Genomic DNA, 20,112 nt, shown 5'->3' on the forward strand with positions numbered 1-20,112 from the left:
AAAGGGTTTAATAACCATGAGTGTGTCAGCTAAGTGCTTTGACTCACTAGATTTTCCATTTACATACATCTTTAGATTTACTTTCTGGTGTTTCTAATCAATACCTTTCATTCTCTTCAGTGACCCACTCAGAAACCACATTGAGACCATCAGGAACTCAGCTCAAACAAGCAAGTCCTTTTTTTTTTTTTTCCTTCTAAATACAAATTATCTGTCTGGATTAAATACAGTAATTGATTGACTATTTTATTTTAGATTTTTTACCTGACCAGTTAGCCAAAGTTCAGGGCCCTGTGCATTGTTTCCATTAGGAGGAGAAATTGATGACGGAATCAGGTATCTTTCATACAATCTTGTTTACAAAATCCTGTTTTCCTGAACACAGCAGGAATCAAACAACAGGAAATAGTGTCTTTGCTCCCAGACCCTGAGCATCTTTCAGCCAGCACTCAGCCCAAAAGCTCTCTCTCTAGGCTTTCTTCACAGCCACACTCTCCGTTTTTGTTCAGGTTATGTCTAGCTTTATGCTCCTCCTCAATATGTTTCTACAGTGTTTTTCTTTCTTCTCTCTACTCAAAACCACACACAGCAAAACCTCTCTGCCCTCACGTACCTTTGTTCTGGGTGGTGACATATTTGTATTTTAGGTGGCAGCTGCTATTGTTTCAGATTTCTGGTTCCATAAAGAAGCTCACTGGTTTCTTAAGGCTATTTTAAATAAAGGGTGACAGTTACACCCATCAGCTTCAATGAAGTTTTTACCCAACCCTCAAAAACATAATTCTTTGCACTGCTGCACCTTACTTCAACCCCTCCCTTTTACAGTGCTTCCAAAACTTTCACTTTTGATTTCCCACTTAATAATTTAATCGTCAGCCTTACCATGCACCTCTTTCCAAATTTAAAACAATGGATTAAATTTACCCTTAATGTAACTTCACTGCTATTAAACAGATCAACGGAGAGCCACGAGGGATGAATCTGACCCAGTAACTTCAGTGAAATTTAGCCTCTTGTCACTTTAAGTACTTCACATACTTCTCCAAACCCATAATCGAGGTTTTACTTATTTCTAACAAAACCTTTAATTTGAGCTCTGTTGCATCTTCTTCCCATTGCAAATAATAATCTTATTCCTATTAGTCTGTTTAGAAATGTATTTGTCACCTCACTCAGATAACTCAGGTCAATCACAGCTATGGTGAGGATATTGTTCTACTTGCTCTTTCTCACTCTTTAGCGCTCTGGACCAGCCCCTAAACGGTGAAGATTCTCAACCGCAACTCCTTCTTTATTCAAGCAAGCCCACAGCATACCCCTTTCTCGAGTAATATCTGTTTTAACTACTCCCAAATGTAGCTATGGGAATTCAACTTCCCTTCCCAGTTACAGATTCTTTGGAATATATCAAGCATTGTGATATTGCAAACTTTTTGGCTACACAGTAGTAACTGAGGTATGAAATTTGAGAGTTTCAGTGTAAAACTAAAATACTGCTATGTCCTTTAGTCATTAGTGGTGAGCCTATCAATGCAAATGCCCACATTTTTCTGTTCCCTTGTACTTCTTATTCCACCTGTTAACTGTTTCTTCACCTGTTGTTTAGTCTCTAAATCCTAGATTGTAAGACCTGTGGGGCTTGGGATGTCTGTTATTTTGTACAGTGCTTAGTGCAATTAAGTCTTTAGATAAGAAATTGATAAATTGGAGAAGGTTCAGAGAAGAGCCACGAGAATGATTAAAGGATAAGAAAACATGCCTTATAGTGATAGATTTAAGGACCTCTATCTATTTAGCTTAACAAACAGAAGGCTAAGGGATAACTTGATTACAGTGTATAAGTATCTATATAAGGATCAAATATTTAATAATGTGCTCTTCACTTTAGCAGAGAAAAATGTAACATGATCCAATGGCTAGAAGTTAAAGCTAGACAAACGCAGACAGGAAATAAATAGTAAGTTTTTACCAGCAAAGGTAATTAACCATTGCAACAATTTACCAAGGGTCATGCTGGATTCTCTGTCACTGTCAATTTTTAAATTAAATTAGCTATTTTTCTAAAAGACCTACACTAGCAATTATTTTTGGGAAGTTCTATGGTCTGTGTCATACAGGTGATCACACCGGATGATCACGGTGGTCTTAGACTCTGTGACCATTAGAACAGAAATAAATAATAATTTTCTCCCATTGCAGGCTCCACCTCATCTCCTCACTGAGTCAGGGCTTTCTTTTGTGGATGTTTGTTTCTTCCACCCTGCGCCGGACGGACTTTGTGAGACAGTCCTTAGGCTTCCTTCAGCTACGAGGGAGAAAGCAGAATTTTATGAGGGGGAGAACGTGCCGCCCTGCAAACGTCCCCCCGGGACTGGGCCAGCGGTTTGCAATAACCAGGGAGATCCAGGCCCGTGTTTGCTCCCAGGGCCTGCTGGCTCCGGGCTTGGGAGCGTGGTTGGGGCTGGGTGAAGCCTCCCCAGCCTGCACCTCCTCGGCGAGGCTCTGGTTGACGAGCAGCCAGTCACCCTGGGGCACCTGCGCGCTTGCATTCATCTGAGCTCCGAGGCATGGCCACCTCCTGTCCCCCGCGCGGCTGAGCCGGTCAGCGCCGGGCGGGAAGCGGCGGGGCGCCCCGGCTCTATGGCACTGTAGCAGAAGACGGGCCCCACCCCGCGCCGCTCTGGCCGCCGCTGCCCGCGCTCGATGGCAGTCCCCATCCGCTCCGGAGAGCGAGTCGGGAGGCGACATGATGTCAGTGGACGGCGTGCGGGTGATGACGTCATCGGCCGCGGCCCAAAGGGCTGCTCAGTCCTGCCGCTGAGAGACGGGAGAGGGAGTGAGTGCGAGCGGCACTGCCGAGCAGCCTCCTTCCTCATCGGCCACCGTATCGGAAGCCCGGAGCGCCCTCGCCGGCCGCCGTCCGGTCGCTCAGCCCTGCCCGGGAGGCTTAGGGAGGCCAGGAGTCCGACGCTCTCCCCTCTCCCAAGTCGGCGGCAGCAGATGGAGCGGAGCAGCCGGAGGCAGCCGGCGGCAGGGAGCCTGGGCTCGCAGGGTGGGCGGCCGCGGCGCTCCGCGGGGCGCCCCCCGGCTCAGTGTCTCCTGGTGCTGCTGATGCTGCTGGTGCCGGGGCCCGAGGCGGCGGCGGCGGCGGCGGCGGTCGAGGGGAAGGAGTGCGATAAGCCGTGCGCCAATGGCGGGCGCTGCCAGCCGGGCAGCGGGCAGTGCGAGTGCCAGGCCGGCTGGGTGGGGGACCAGTGCCAGCACTGCGGGGGCCGCTTCAGGTGAGCTGGGGGCTAGGGGCCAGATCCCGTGGGCGGGTGGGTGCCGTGATGTGGGAGAAGGGGCCTGGCTTCTTTCGCCCTGGGGGTCGCTGCGGTGGCTGCTTGGTCCCGTCCCCGGGGGAGGCAGCCCCAGGGGAAGGAGCTTGGAAATGAGGCGACTAAGGGGGGGTATGATAGAGGTGTATGAAATCATGAGTGGTGTAGAGGCAGTAAATAGGGAAGTGTTATTTATTCCTTCTCATAATACAAGAACAAGGGGCCACCAAATGAAATTAATCGGTAGCAGGTTTGAAACAAACACAAGAAAGTATTTTTTCATACAACGCACTGTCAACCTCTGGAACTCCTTGCCAGAGGGTGTTGTGAAGGCCAATACTATAACGGGGTTCAAAAGGGAGCTAGCTAGATTCATGGAAGATAGGTTTATCAGTGGCTATTAGCCAGGATGGGCTGGGATGGTGTCCCTAGCCTCTGTTTGCCAGAAGCTGGGGTTGGGTGACAGGGCATGGATCACTTGATGATAACTTGTCTGTTCATTCCCTTTAGGGCACCTGCCATTGGCCACTGTTAGAGGACAGGATACTGGGCTTGATGGACCTTTGGTCTGATCGAGTATGGCCGTTCTTAAGGAGTGCAGCAGGGGTGTATGTGCGAGGGATGCAGGTTTCTGGGTAGCTCCTCATCAAAGGTTAAGGGGTTAGTGGGATGGATGTGCGTATGAGGGCTCTGGCTTCTCTGGGTAGTTCCAGTCTTGGCAGCAAAGGGATTATGGGTCATGACTGTGTCAAGGGTTAGGCTCCTGTGGGTATGGTGAGCTCTGGAGAAGAGGAGTGGACTGTGGAGTATGTTTTGTGGGCTTTGGCTCTTTTAGGCAGTGGCATCTCTGATGGGGAAGCAAAATCGTGTTTGAATGAGGTGTCCAGTTTCTTTGTTGAGACCAGCTATTGGGGTCAGAAAGCAAATGCTAGGTACTTGGTCCTTTTGGGCAAGGCTGATTTTTCCTCTGTCTGAAAGCTATCTTGGGGTTCAGGGCAACTGGATATTTGTGTGAAGCAAATCCAGCTAATGTAGATGAACTACGTTGAGTGTTCTGTAGACAGCGTGTGTGGTTGGATCCTAGTTCCCCTTGATGTGCTGCCTGTGAAGTATTTGTGAGGAACATAACCCTTGGCTATGCCAGCTCTTGAAATCAATTGCTTGGTTCTTAAAGTTCTTACTGAGTTAGAAACAAAGAACTGAATGTTGTCTGCATCCTCTGGTTGATAGAGTTCAGTTTGATTCTGAAATCATCATTTGATATTTGTTAGTTTATGTGCAACTAGTTTTAGGATATCTTTCAGGTTGTTTCATTTTAAGGAGACCATTCTTGGAAGGAGGTAGACTTTCTTGTGTATTTGAATTTCGTGACTAACACAGATGAGTAACTCTGTTCCTATCTAGATGTTAACGATTAATGTGTATCTGGCCACGATTCCTTTATGCTTGTGTTGCAACACCTAGTTTGACATCTAGTACAAATTTTGGTTCATTGACCTACTAAACTCTCACAGATGTTAATGTTACGTAAACATTAGTTACATATTTTTTAATGGAAGAATGAATGCCTTAGCTTTAAATTGTTGGCTTCTGATCTGCTTATTCTTTTCTGTAAGGTTTCAGAGTAACAGCCGTGTTAGTCTGTATTCGCAAAAAGAATAGGAGTACTTGTGGCATCTTAGAGACTAACCAATTTATTTGAGCATGAGCACTTCATCAGATGAAGTGAGCTGTAGCTCACGAAAGCTCGTGCTCAAATAAATTGGTTAGTCTCTAAGGTGCCACAAGTACTCCTGTTCTTTTCTGTGTATGTTTTTATTCTTCATCACTGTAGCATCTGAGCACCTTTCTGTAATGTATTAAATGATGTGGCTAACAACTGTTATGCAGGTTATATTCTCTCTCTTTCTCATTCTTTTCTCAGATTTTGTGTGCAGTGTAGTGTTTTGTTTTAGTAGGATTTTGTGATTTTTTTTTTTTTTTTAAATGTACACATCTGCTTGGCATTTTAGAGAAGGCAAGGTCAGAAAAGTATGCAAGGAAGGTGGTGATGACTCTTAGTTCCTGTGGGAGTTCATTTCATAGTCTCTTACTAGCTTCCAAGGAGGCTCTGTTTCTTGCACAATTGAGCTTTACCCTTGTAGAAAATTACTCTCTGCCTGAGGAGCAGAATGGTCAACTGTGGTTCTTAGCGAAGAGATGATCTGAGATATGCTGGGCCTAGGCCTTTGAACAAGTTGAAGATAAGGACTGAGACCTTGGAGTTAACCTCAATATTCTGTGGTAAGCTAGTCTAGAGAGCAAAGGACAGACTTCATGTGTTTGAGGTAGCCTTTGTTGCTGAGGAGACATTCTGTACTGTATAGAGTTAACTGGACAGGAAGCTATCAGCTCTTAGGAATGTTACATTGTTATAGTCAAGACAGGAGGTGACAAGGTAACTGCAGTCAGGTCATAGTCTGCTAGGATGGGACAGCCTCACCTACCGAACCAGAGACAGTAGCATCTGTGACTAATACTTTCCGTCATATGAGCACTTAGCCTCAGCAAGGAATCCAGGAGCACTCCTAAATTATGAAGTGAATTGATCAATTGTGGGTGCGTACACGCCAAAAAGAGATTGTGCCATGGCTGTGAACTCTTCAAGATGCTTTCTTCTGCCCATAAGCAAAACTTCTGTCTTGCTTGGGTTTGGCTTCAACCAGCTGTTCTTCGTCCTTGGTGGTACTGGTCTGGTTGTACATGGTGAAGGATAGTTAGGGCTGTATAGAATCAATCATAGAATATCAGGGTTGGAAGGGACCTCAGGAGGTCATCTAGTCCAACCCCCTGCTCAAAGCAGGACCAATCCCCAATTAAATCATCCCAGCCAGGGCTTTGTCAAGCCTGACCTTAAAAATATCTAAGGAAGGAGATTCCACCACCTCCCTAGGTAACGCATTCCAGTGTTTTACCACCCTCCTAGTGAAAAAGTTTTTCCTAATATCCAACCTAAACCTCCCCCACTGCAATTTTGAGACCACTACTCCTTGTTCTGTCATCAGCTACCACTGAAAACAGTCTAGATCCATCCTCTCTGGATCCACCTTTCAGGTAGTTGAAAGCAGCTATCAAATCCCCCCTCATTCTTCTCTTCCGCAGACTAAACAATCCCAGTTCCCTCAGCCTCTCCTCATAAGTCATGTGTTCCAGTCCCCTAATCATTTTTGTTGCCCTCCGCTGGATGCTTTCCAATTTTTCCACATCCTTCTTGTCGTGTGGGGCCCAAAACTGGACACAGTACTCCAGATGAGGCCTCACCAATGTGGAATAGAGGGGAACAATCACATCCCTCGATCTGCTGGCAATGCCCCTACGTATACATCCCAAAATGCCATTGGCCTTCTTGGCAACAAGGGCACACTGTTGACTCATATCCAGCTTCTCGTCCACTGTAACCCCTAGGTCCTTTTCTGCAGAATTGCTGCCGAGCCATTCGGTCCCTAGTCTGTAGCGGTGCATGGGATTCTTCCGTCCTAAGTGCAGGACACTGCACTTGTCCTTGTTGAACCTCATCAGATTTCTTTTGGCCCAATCCTCTAATTTGTCTAGGGCCCTCTGTATCCTATCCCTACCCTCCAGCATATCTATCTCTCCTCCCAGTTTAGTGTCATCTGTAAACTTGCTGAGGGTGCAATCCACATCATCCTCCAGATCATTTATGAAGATATTGAACAAAATTGGCCCGAGGACCAACCCTTGGGGCACTCCACTTGATACCTGCTGCCAACTAGACATGGAGCCATTGATCACTACCCATTGAGCCCGACAATCTAGCCAACTTTCTATCCACTTTATAGTCCATTCATCCAGCCCATACTACTTTAACTTGCTGGCAAGAATACTGTGGGAGACCGTGTCAAAAGCTTTGCTAAAGTCAAGGAACAGCACGCCCACCGCTTTCCCCTCATCCACAGAGCCAGTTATCTCGTCATAGAAGGCAATTAGATTAGTCAGGCACGACTTGCCCTTGGTGAATCCATGCTGACTGTTCCTGATCACTTTCCTCTCCTCTAAGTGCTTCAGAATTGATTCCTTGAGGACCTGCTCCATGATTTTTCCAGGGACTGAGGTGAGGCTGACTGGCCTGTAGTTCCCAGGATCCTCCTCCTTCCCTTTTTTAAAGATGGGCAATACATTAGCCTTTTTCCAGTCATCTGGGACTTCCCCGGATGGCCATGAGTTTTCAAAGATAATGGCCAATGGCTCTGCAACATCCGCCAACTCCTTTAGCACTCTCGAATGTAGTGCATCCGGCCCCATGGACTTGTGCTCATCCAGCTTTTCTAAATAGTTCTGAACCACTTCTTTTTCCACAGAGGGCTGGTCACCTCCTCCCCATGCTGTGCTGCCCAGTGCAGTAGTCTGGGAGCTGACCTTGTTCGTGAAGACAGAGGCAAAAAAAGCATTGAGTACATTAGCTTTTTCCACATCCTCTGTCACTAGGTTGCCTCCCTCATTCAGTAAGGGGCCCACACTTTCCTTGACTTTCTTCTTGTTGCTAACATACCTGAAGAAACCCTTCTTGTTACTCTTAACATCTCTTGCTAGCTGCAACTCCAGGTGTGATTTGGCCTTCCTGATTTCACTCCTGCATCCCCGAGCAATATTTTTATGCTCCTCCCTGGTCATTTGTCCAATCTTCCACTTCTTGTGAGCTTCTTTTTTGTGTTCAAGATCAGCAAGCATTTCACTGTGAAGCCAAGCTGGTCGCCTGCCATATTTACTATTCTTTCTACACATCGGGATGGTTTGTCCCTGTAACCTCAATAAGGATTCTTTAAAATACAGCCACCTCTCCTGGACTCCTTTCCCCCTCATGTTATTCTCGCAGGGGATCCTACCCATCAGTTCCCTGAGGGAGTCAAAGTCTGCTTTTCTGAAGTCCAGGGTCTGTATTCTGCTGCTCTCCTTTCTTCCCTGTGTATAGGCTAGGTAGAGCTCATGCTTAAAAGATTAACACTATTCTATACAGTACTTTTCATACAAAAAGTTCCCAAAATGTTGGATTTACAAATTCTGGGTCTGACTTTCAAAACATATGTCGCCATGATGGCAAATCCAGAAGGGATGTAACCTCCTTGCAAATCAAGCACCACCTGGATCAATCCATAGCTAGTTCCTTCAGATGGTCTGGCTTAATATTCAGTTTATGTCCATTATTGGCAATCTGATTGTGTCACTGAAGCTTTTGGCTACATAGCCGCATTCCTTGTTAAACACGTTTCATAATTCATTGATCTTCAGTCCTAATACATCTACAGCAAGAAAGCCACTGAAACTGAACTCATAGAGGCAGTTGCTGGTTTCAGCTGCAAATATCTTCATTACTGATTTTGTCTTTTCAGAACATTAGTTGAATGCAAATAAGATATTTATGCATGCAGATGGATAACTAGATGTATGATTGTAGTTGTGTACATAAAAGGCCAAATGCTTTTGAATGTGCAATTGCATACCTAACTCTTTTAAAAATTGCACACTGCATGTATAGGGGACAGTCCATCTGCCACTGAAATAACAGCTACTTCTGAGGTCAGGTGAAAACTCTTCAATAGTGCTTAGCCCCATAAAACCACACTTTAAGAAATAAAATAGTTTAACAAGTATATTATAATTTTTAATTAGCTTAATGGAAGCAGTTATAGACTAGTGGTTGATTATTATAGAGTATGTAATGTACTTACATGACCAAAGAATACAATAGTAAAGTAGAATTTTGTGGTTGAAAAATGTGGGTAAATCACTAGCTGAGTGAGCCATTAGCTAGCAAAGTACTATCACAATTTTCACTCTTAAAAATAAAATGGGACTTTTGGAAAAACACAAACAAGCAAAATATATTCAGTCGCCAAAATGGTTAGTGATACAGTATTGTCAGAACTAAGTTAAGAATCAAACAAAACAAAATAAAAACCCTCAAGCAACAGTTAAAGGTACATTGGCAACTACAAATCTAGTTTAAAAAAAAAAATATATCTTCAAAGAGTTATAAGTAGTTTCAGGTACTGCAGCTCCCCTGATCTCATGCCATTTCATTTGTTTTTACAATCATATTATCATATATATTAAAAAAAGAAAAGAAAACCTTCCTTGTCCTATGAAAGACCCACACAAACAATGGACAGTGATAATACAAGGGGAACCACTAGGTATACATTAAATTGAAAATTAAACATTTTTCCTCCATCCTCTTTCAGTTAGGCTATACTTTAAACTATAAAATGTATCATTTTCCAGCAGAATTATGATTTTTAAATTGACTGTTCTTTTAAGGCAGAAAATTTTAGCTGACACTTGCACCCTTATTTCATATTGTTTCATCTTCACCGGTATTCTCTGAATGGACAAGGGCAATGTTGGAATTATTATTTATGCAGGATGTTACCAAGATACTAATTTAAATTTCTTTAATAAATCCAAACATCGAATGGTGTTTATACAATTCATCTAAACATGCCTAAATAATGAGCAATTTACTAGATGCAAACAGTAACAAAACATTTATAAGTAGTTGATCAAGATACTTACAAATGGGCTAAAGCCAGGAGTAGTCCAACTTGGTCAGGCAGGTATTAGCCATGAACCTTAGGAGTTTATTTTTTATTGCATTTAACAAACAAGTGTGATGGCATTACCAATTAACAGACCTTAGCTTAGGCCAGATGAAGGAGTTCCTGATATAGTCAATTATTTACTGCTCATAGTACCCAATTAACCGTGTTTTCTTTGTGTTACTTTAGCCCAATCCTTAAATAAGATAACACTGGCATTTTGAAGGGTCATTACAAATTTAACACAACTCTTTTTTTCTCATTATTTCATTGTTTTTGGTTCAGTGCTTTGGGCCTATTGTTCATGCTAATATTCCAACTTAAAACTATCGTTCACCCAGTATAAGGTGGGCCTATTTTCTACAGCAGTGGTGGGCAACCTGCGGACCATCAGGTAATCTGATTGCGGGCCATGAGACATTTTGTTGACATTGACTGTCCGCGGGCACGGCCCCCCTGCAGCTCCCAGTGGCCACGGTTTCCCATTCCTGGCCAATGGAGCTGCAGGGACATGCTGGGAACTGCAGCCACTGGGAGCTGTGGGGGGCTGTGCCTGCGTACGGTCAACATCGGCAAAATGTCTTGGGGCCCGCAATCAGATTATCCTGATGGGCCGCAGGTTGCCCACCACTGCTCTACAGGCGGTCTCTGACATTTTGTATAGGGCACAATTTAACAGGAAAGATCGACAAATGAACATATGGAGTTGGTTGTTCCTAGGTCAATGTAAGCTTCCTCACTTTCATCTGCCTTGCACAAAACGACCAGCACAAATATGTTGCTTGCCGCTATGTTTTTTCATCATTGTCCTAAAAGTCTATTTTCCCCTCAGTTCAAACTTTCCACCTTATGGCAAATGAGCAATGGCTGAAAAGTCAGAGAAGGTTAAGTAGAAGACATAAGTGTATCTCTTGTGGTGAGATAATGTAAGTCAGTCTGGGTCTTTCTCCTTCTTTCACTCACATCTCTGAACTGTTCTAGTGTAATTATCTAAGTTGTCAAAAACTTGCGGGATCAACTGAAGACCACTGAGGAGAGCAGCATCTAACAGCCTCCTTCCTCCTACATTTCTCTGAGAGTTAAGAGCTCTGTGGTGTGAACAGCACAACTGGAGATTTCCTACTTCCTTTGCCAAATCCAAGAACATGCCAGTCCGAAAAGAAGAAGACCGATTGTAAAAGTCCCCTTGTCTCCACTGGTCAAGGCTAAAGTAATTAAGTAATTTCAGGTTCTTTTTTTTTTTTTTTTTGGTCTCCTCTACTAATTTCTGTGTCAATATCATACATCAGTCTTCTGAGTCAGCTGCCACTCTGGATATTTTCATTATTCCACGTCTCCTATTGGCACTTTTATTATCAACTTAAATGAGCTCATCTTTTCTGGTGAGGACTGTATCCAAATGGGATTCTTAAACATTCTAGGCAATTTGCCGTCAATCTAAATGACTTCCTCTGAAATAAGAAAAGGAGTACTTGTGGCACCTTAGAGACTAACAAATTTATTTGAGCATAAGCTTTCGTGAGCTACAGCTCACTTCATCGGATGCATTCAGTGGAAAATACAGTGAGGAGATTTATATACATAGAGAACATGAAACAATGGGTGTTACCATACACACTGTAACCAGAGTCATCACTTAAGGTGAGCTATTACCAGCAGGAGAGTGAGGGTGGGGCAGTGGGAGAAAACCTTTTGTAGTGATAATCAAGGTGGGCCATTTCCGGCAGTTGACAAGATCCTCTGAGGAACAGTGGGGGTGGGGGGATAAACAAGGGGAAATAGTTTTACTTTTGTGTAATGACCCATCCATTCCCAGTCTCTATTCAAGCCTAAGTTAATTGTATCCAGTTTGTAAATTAATTCCAATTCAGCAGTCTCTCTTTGGAGTTGGTTTTTGAAGTTTTTTTGTTGAAGTATTGCCACTTTTAGGTCTGTAGTCGAGTGACCAGAGAGATTGAAGTGTTCTCCAACTGGTTTTTGAATGTTATAATTCTTGACGTCTGATTTGTGTCCATTTATTCTTTTATGTAGAGACTGTCCAGTTTGACCAATGTACGTGGCAGAAGGGCATTACTGGCACATGACGGCATATATCACATTGATGGATGTGGAGGTGAAGGCGCCTCTGATGGTGTGGCTGATGTGATTAAGCCCTATGATGGTGTCCCCTGAATAGATATGTGGACACAGTCAGCAACGGGCTTTGTTGCAAGGATAGGTTCCTGGGTTAGTGGTTCTGTTGTGTGGTGTGTGGTTGCTGGTGAGTATTTGCTTCAGGTTGTGGGGCTGTCTGTAGGCAAGGACTGGCCTGTCTCCCAAGATCTGTGAGAGTGATGGGTCTTCCTTCAGGATAGGTTGTAGATCCTTGATGAAGCGTTGGAGAGGTTTTAGTTGGGGGCTGAAGGTGACGGCTAGTGGCGTTCTGTTATTTTCTTTGTTGGGCCTGTCCTGTAGTAGGTGACTTCTGGGTACTCTTCTGGCTCTGTCAATCTGTTTCTTCACTTCTGCAGGTGGGTATTGTAGTTGTAAGAATGCTTGATAGAGATCTTGTAGGTGTTTGTCTCTGTCTGAGGGGTTGGAGCAAATGCGGTTGTATCGTTGAGCTTGGCTGTAGACAATAGATCGTGTGGTGTGGTCTGCATGAAAGCTGGAGGCATGTAGGTTGGCATAGCGGTCAGTAGATTGCCGGTATAGGGTGGTGTTTATGTGACCATCGCTTATTAGCACCATAGTGTCCAGGAAGTGGATCTCTTGTGTGGACTGGTCCAGGCTGAGGTTGATGGTGGGATGGAAATTGTTGAAATCATGGTGGAATTCCTCAAGGGCTTCTTTTCCATGGGTCCAGATGATGAAGATGTCATCAATGTAGCGCAAGTAGAGTAGGGGCATTGGGGACGAGAGCTGAGGAAGCGTTGTTCTAAGTCAGCCATAAAAATGCTGTCTTCACAGGAGCAGTCTTTAATTTAAGTTTTGAGACGATCAAGACCAATGATGCTGTTCACTTGTGTCATAAATATAAAGGGAAGGGTAAACCCCTTTGAAATCCCTCCTGGCCAGGGGAAAGCTCCTCTCACCTGTAAAGGGTTAAGAAGCTAAAGGTAACCTCGCTGGCACCTGACCAAAATGACCAATGAAGAGACAAGATACTTTCAAAAGCTGGGAGGAGGGAGAGAAACAAAGGGTCTGTGTGTCTGTCTATATTCTGTCTTTGCCGGAGATAGACCAGGAATGGAGTCTTAGAACTTTTAGTAAGTAATCTAGCTAGCTATGTGTTAGATTATGATTTCTTTAAATGGCTGAGAAAAGAATTGTGCTGAATAGAATAACTATTTCTGTCTGTGTATCTTTTTTGTAACTTAAGGTTTTGCCTAGAGGGGTTCTCTATGTTTTGAATCTAATTACCCTGTAAGGTATCTACCATCCTGATTTTACAGGGGGGATTTCTTTATTTCTATTTACTTCTATTTTTATTAAAAGTCTTCTTGTAAGAAAACTGAATGCTTTTTCATTGTTCTCAGATCCAAGGATTTGGGTCTGTGGTCACCTATGCAAATTGGTGAGGCTTTTTATCCAACATTTCCCAGGAAAGGGGGGGTGCAAGTGTTGGGAGGATTGTTCATTGTTCTTAAGATCCAAGGGTCTGGGTCTGTAGTCACCTAGGCAAATTGGTGAGGCTTTTTACCAAACCTTGTCCAGGAAGTGGGGTGCAAGGTTTTGGGAAGTATTTTGGGGGGAAAGACGTGTCCAAACAGCTCTTCCCCAGTAACCAGTATTAGTTTGGTGGTGGTAGCGGCCAATCCAAGGACAAAGGGTAGAATATTTTGTACCTTGGGGAAGGTTTGACCTAAGCTGGTAAAGATAAGCTTAGGAGGTTTTTCGTGCAGGTCCCCACATCTGTACCCTAGAGTTCAGAGTGGGGGAGGAACCTTGACAACTTGCATCTAAGTGAAGCTAAATGTTACCATGTGCAGTATGTGTGACAAATTTCACTCTCCTGGTTTGTTTCACTAAGCTCTGCAAATTATGAGCAGTAAAGGTAAACCTGTGGTCGTCACATAAGATACATTTGGCTGTGACAAATTGCTCTGAAAATGTGCTGCGTATTGAGGGTAATGACATCTGATAGTTGCATGGGCAGGTTTAAATATTTTTTTAAGATCCCTTTCTCATAATAGCAGGGTGTTATGGAGAGATCCTTCAAATGTTCCTCTTTTGACTAGCTGTATGTCTCTGTGTTTTCTATGCCTAGAACTTCCTTCTCAATCCCATATGCCATTTTGCCTGCCTCTTTTCTTTAAATCCATTCTCAAAAATCACTTCTTCAAGGTGTCTTAAACTTCAGCCTCTAATACATTAAAAAATAAAGTAGGAATTAGGATTGAGATTTGTGGTCCTTGACAGAGGAGGGGTTGGGTGATGGAGGAACGAACCATCACAAACCCTTGAAAGAAGTCTGAGGGGCAGGACTAAAGTAATTTTAATAATAGTGAGCCCCCATGTAATTGTATATTAAGGTATTTCTGTACACCCTGTGGCCTGTCTTGAAAGCTGGACTTGGTGAGCAGCAAATGCAGAGTATTACAGTAATTGTGAAAATCTGCTGCTGCACATAAGAATTTTGAATTAAATTACTCTATTTTGGTGATTACATCACTGTCACTGGTGCTTTGTTTCCATCTTCTGCTTCTTTCTTCTTGCCTTTTTTCCATGCTGCCTGATCTGCATGAAATTGCCTTATAATCTATTTAAGAATGGCACCACTATCACTCCTGCACCCATCATCAATTTCTTCGTGCCTCAGTGTCCAAAGGTTGAATTCGTAATCCCCTCCAGCTCGCCCTGCCCAATTTAAAAAAAAAAAATTCTCAAAGTTTGTAATTCCCAAATGTATTTCTTTTTCTGGCCTTTCTTCCCTCACTTAAATTGTAAGATTCTTAGGACAGTTCTTGCTTGAAACTTTGTGTTGTGTACAATGTCACGCTTATTGTTGGTGCCAAACATTAAATGCAGTATTACTACTTAATATAGTTCAGTACTTGACACCTAGAAATACATTTTCATCTCAGTTTAATCAAATCAGTTTTCAATTTATTTGTACTTGTCTTGTTAAGCTTTCACATCTTAGTCTCCAAGTTTAAATTCCATATGGAAATTCTCAGTGAAGAAGTAGCTTAGCAATATTAAGTGCATTTCTGCTCTAAAAATGACTTTGTAAAAATGGCATAATGAGGTTTTATATTAATTGTCTCACCAATTTCCATAACAAATGTATTAAATCTGCAAGTAAAAAGATGTCACTTAAAAACATAAAAGCCTCACATAGCCTGGGCTTTGAAAGTCAAATTAGATTCTTTCCGTCTTGTGCATCTTTACAAGACAGATTCCATAGGCCAAATTATGACGTGAGTTTGCCCAGGTGTCTGAAGACTGTGGAATTGCACAGATGTAGTTAATGGCATAATTTGGTTTGCAGAATCTCAAATATTGGTTCTGTTCAAGATGGACAGAACTCTGGGTTTGTGTACATTTAAAAGTTTGGTCGACCTAGCTGTGTCATCAGGTGTGTGGCTGCAGCTATGTCCCTTTGAACAAAGCTGTGTTGGTGGAAGCAAACTTCATTTGGGAAGTTGCTCTTCCTACAGCATTGGGAAAAACTCCTTTTGGCGTAGGCTGCATCTTCACTTTAGGGTTATGCTGACATAGCTATTCTGGCATAACTGTGCTGGTATAGTCTCCGTAGTGTAGACATACTCTCAGTTGGAGTGGCTATGTGTAGGGTTTGGTAGTTAGAATACACGTATTTTACTTGCAGACTAAGCAATTTTGGTATGGAAAGCTGAGTCAATGAATACTGAATGCCAGAATGCTACCCCCCCAGGCTAAGACCATGCTTTAAAGAAAACAGATCCATTATGCTGAGGCATATTTACATTGAAGACCGCTTTTAGGATAGATCATGTGAAAAATATAATGTAAAGTTTTGGAATACTCAACTGGGCAGCATTTCTGTTTAAAGGCAAATTTTTCAGTATTCTAAAATTCACAGGCACTCAGATGGGTTTGAAAATTGTTATACCACCTGAGGGCTTGGGGTAGAGTTTGTGGTGCGACTTTGAGGTCATTTTGATAAGGCATTCCTGAAATATAGACACCCCGCCCACCCCCCGAATGTGCTATTTTGAATCTTCAATGTGCTATAAAATCCACATGCAAAGTTGGATTGGCTTGAAAATGGTTTTCTAATTGAGGGTCTGAGGTTGTCTGAAGAAAAGATAAGATCATTTTAATTAAGGGTTTCCTGAGATACAGCCTGCCCCTTAATTACTTTGTTTTTTTTAATGCTTGTTCAGTGCATGTCACAAGCATCGCATGCTGGGACTGGATTTAGGAGCTGAAAACAGGCAGGCTTGATGCATGACATGCTGACCCCCCCCGTGGCAGACATGTTTGGTGAATGTCACAAGTGTTCAAACAGGAGTCATGATCTGAGGTGGTAGGCACTGAGAAAATGACAGGTTTTGCTGGAATGAGTAAGGTTCCTAATGTCTATTGCCATTTCCATGGATGCATTGTAAGGTTGTGTACGTGTGTGGTGTGGGAGGCATGACTGTAACTGTACACTTCCTGGCTTTCTGATGTTTGCATTTTGTTTATCTGAGTGTATTTTCTGCTGTTGAGAGGCTTCTGTTTTTGGTAGCTAATTTTCATATTCTGGGGGCACTGCTAAACAGTCTTAACTCCTCTTTAATGACATTTTTTTGTTATTGGGTATTTGCTTGAGGCTGAAGCTGAATATCTACGACTCTGCACAGACTTTAAGAACACTGGAAAAAACAAATGGACAGTTTGTTTTGTAAAATTGTTTTATAAACGTAAATACAAAACACATGAGCTTTACAGAGTTCCGAACTTGTTTTGCATTTATTTTTTTTTTTAAAGAGAATAAATTATGGTTTCAGTGGGAAACTGAAACAGAAAGTTGACTTCACTTCCTTAACTCCAGTTATTGTTCTTTTAAAACCATTTTTTGAAGTGGGAGTTTTATTAAATTTGGTGGCTTTTGTCCATTATTAATGCAATGAAAATACGTTTTTTATAGTGTTTTTGTTTTTAAGTGACCTATTATAAGTTAAACCAGCTAGATCTGTTGAATGGATCTTATTTTTTCAGTCTCTTTGTGTGCATATTACTATACTTTCTCTGCCCCCACTTTCATGGTCTCGTAATATTCAAATGGCTTCATTCAGTGCTATGTCATGCATATTTCCATCAATTATTTTAATCTTAATAAGCAGTTGACTCATTTGTGGGCTTCTGGAATAAGTCCTATAATTGAGGTTTTTTGGTTGTACAATTTTTGTGAATTCGGAGTTTGTGGAGCTCAAGGATCAATATTTTTGGGTGGAACTATGTATGTTTGAGTCATGCTAAAGCAAGCTTTCTGAGATAGCTTTGACCAGGCCCGTTCTATGATGACCTATAGCAAGCTCACTACTGAAGTCCTGGGCTTTTTTGTGTAGTGATTGATTAGTAGACAGATGCTCTGTTGGTATTAAGTTAGGAATGCCAAATTAATTTTATTGGTAACTTTATCAGACCTGACTCCAGGGCTCAATATATGGCATTTCAGCCTTTACCTCCTATATTTAATCTTGTGTGCTATTATTGGACATGATGCCAAGAAATACTTTTTTTTAGTTACTGCAGGTCTTAAATAAAATGAAAAAGTAATTTATACCTTTAGTGCTGACTGTGCATGTTAGTACTGTAAGACAAAATATAATGACAAGGGTCAGCATGCAGCAGTTTTTCCCTAAAGACTTATTACAGGCTTCACTGTTATCTTATTTCAAGTGTACCGAGTGTGCCTACCTCCAAGTGTGATCAGATGTAAAACATGCCTGTCCCGTGGAAGGAAGATGCTGAATTTAAATGGTACATCAAGAAAGAATGGTTTTCAGGGCTGCTGCTGATTAAAATTTTCCAACACCTTATGTTTGGATTAGAAAATCATACGATTTTTACAGTCCGTGGCTTGCAAATTTTAAAAATTTGGAACTAAGTTGGTTGAACAGGGTATGCTGTACTTTTAGCTGTATTTATGTATAGCTACTTTTTGATTGCCTGACCGCATTTGAGTGCCTTTTTGTAAACGGATTGATTCACTCTATTCAAATATATATCTTGTAGCAGAGAGAGTCCTTTAAATTTAAACTAGGGCTGTCGATTAATTGCAGTTAACTCACATGATTAACTCAAAAATATTAATTGTGATTAAAAAAATTAATCTAGATTAATAGCAGTTTTAATTGCCCTGTTAAACAATAGAATACCAATTGAAATTTGTTAAATATTTTGGATGTTTTTCTACATTTTCATATGTATATTGTATTCTGTATTGTAATTGAAATCAAAGTGTATATTTTTGATTACAAATATTTGCACTGTAAAAATGATAAACAAATAAATAGTATTTTTCACTTTAACTCATACAAGTACTGTAGTGCAATCTCTTTGTTGTGAAAGTGCAGTTTACAAATGTAGATTTTTTTGTTGTTGCATAACTGCGCTCAAAACCAAAACAATGTAAAACTTCAGAGCCTACAAGTCCACTCGGTCCTACTTCTTGTTCATCCAGTCGCTAAGACAAACAAGTTTGTTTACATTTACAGGAGATAATGCTGCCCTTTTCTTATTTACAATGTCACCAGAAAGTGAGAACCGACATTTGCATGGCACTTTTGTAACTGGCATTGTAAGGTATTTACGTGCCAGATATGCAAAACATTCGTTTGCTCTTTCATGCTTTGGCCACCGTTCCAGAGGAAATGCTTCCATGCTGATGACACTCGATTTTTTTTTTTTTTTTTTTAAAAGCGTTAATTAAATTTGTGACTGAACTCCTCGGAGGGAGAGGACATGCTTCCATGCTAATGACATTTAAAAAAAAATGTGTTAATTACATTTGTGACTGAACTCATTGGGGGCGAACTGTATGTCCTCTGCTCTGTTTTATACGCATTCTGCCATATATTTCATGTTATAGCAGTCTTGGATGATGACCCAGCACATGTTGTTCATTTTAAGAACACTTTCACTGCAGATTTGACAAAACGCAAAGAAGATACTAATGTGAGATTTCTAAAGATAGCTAAAGCACTCAACCCAAGTTTTAAGAATCTGAAATGCCTTCCAAAATCTGAAAGGGACTAGGTGTGGAGCATGCTTTCAGAGATCAACACTGCAATGCGGAAACTACAGAACCTGAACCACCAAAAAAAGAAAATCACCCTTCTGCTGGTGGCATCTGACTCAGATAATGAAAATGAACATGTGTTGGTCCGCACTGCTTTGGATTGTTGTCGAGAAGAACCCGTCATCCGCATGGACACATGTCCTCTGGAATGGTGGTTGAAGTATGAAGGGATATGTGAATCTTTAGCGCATCTGGCACGTAAATATCTTGCAACGCCGGCTACAGCAGTGCCATGAGAACGCCTGTTCTCCCTTTCGGGTGACGTAAACAAGAAGTGGGCAGCATTATCTCCTGTAAATGTAAACAAACTTGTTTCTCTTATCGATTGGCTGAACAAGAAGTAGGTCTGAGTGGACTTGCAGACTCTAAAATTTTATATTTTATTTTTGAATGCTGTTATTTTTTTGTACATAATTCTACATTTGTAATTCAACTTTTATGATAAAGAGATTGCACTACAGTACTTGTATTAGGTGAATTGAAAAATACTATTTCTTTCGTTTTTTACAGCGCAAATATTTGTAATCCAAAATAAATTTAAAGTGAGCACTGTACACTTTGTATTCTGTGTTGTAATTGAAATCAATATGTTTGAAAATGTAGAAAACATCCGAAATATTTAAATAAATTTGCTTTTTGTTATTGTTTTATCGCTTGACAGCCCTAATGTAAACAGTCAGTATCTGTTCCTTGTCATTTCACGTTGCAAAGAATCTCTAAAGCCAGTCTCCTCTGTTTTGGGGCTGGAAATAGGCTTTAAACATGTCTGATTTAGTTGGCCTTTATTTGGGTTTTTAAATATGCCTTTATTTAGGAAACAGATATTTTATAACATCAATATTGTATAGAAGGGGATGAAAAAATCCTTTCTGATGTTACTGTCAGTTTTTATTCAAAATGTTTATTGACTGTTTTTTTCTTCATGTTACAATTGTAGGTAAAAAGG

General features: G+C 41.7%; 1 protein-coding gene across 1 annotated transcript in view; it reads left to right on the top strand.

The window, feature by feature from the left end:
- The first annotated feature begins 2,433 nt into the window (after positions 1-2,433).
- Positions 2,434-20,112, top strand: part of ATRN (attractin) — a 253,540-nt gene continuing 235,861 nt past the window's right edge. Inside the window, exon 1 of the mRNA XM_037898359.2 lies at positions 2,434-3,281. Within this exon, the coding sequence (XP_037754287.1) occupies positions 2,704-3,281 (578 nt within the window). The 5' untranslated portion in view covers positions 2,434-2,703. The remainder of the gene's footprint in view (positions 3,282-20,112) is intronic.

The sequence above is a fragment of the Chelonia mydas genome, chromosome 4 (assembly GCF_015237465.2).
Source record: "Chelonia mydas isolate rCheMyd1 chromosome 4, rCheMyd1.pri.v2, whole genome shotgun sequence".
Lineage (NCBI taxonomy): Eukaryota > Metazoa > Chordata > Testudines > Cheloniidae > Chelonia > Chelonia mydas.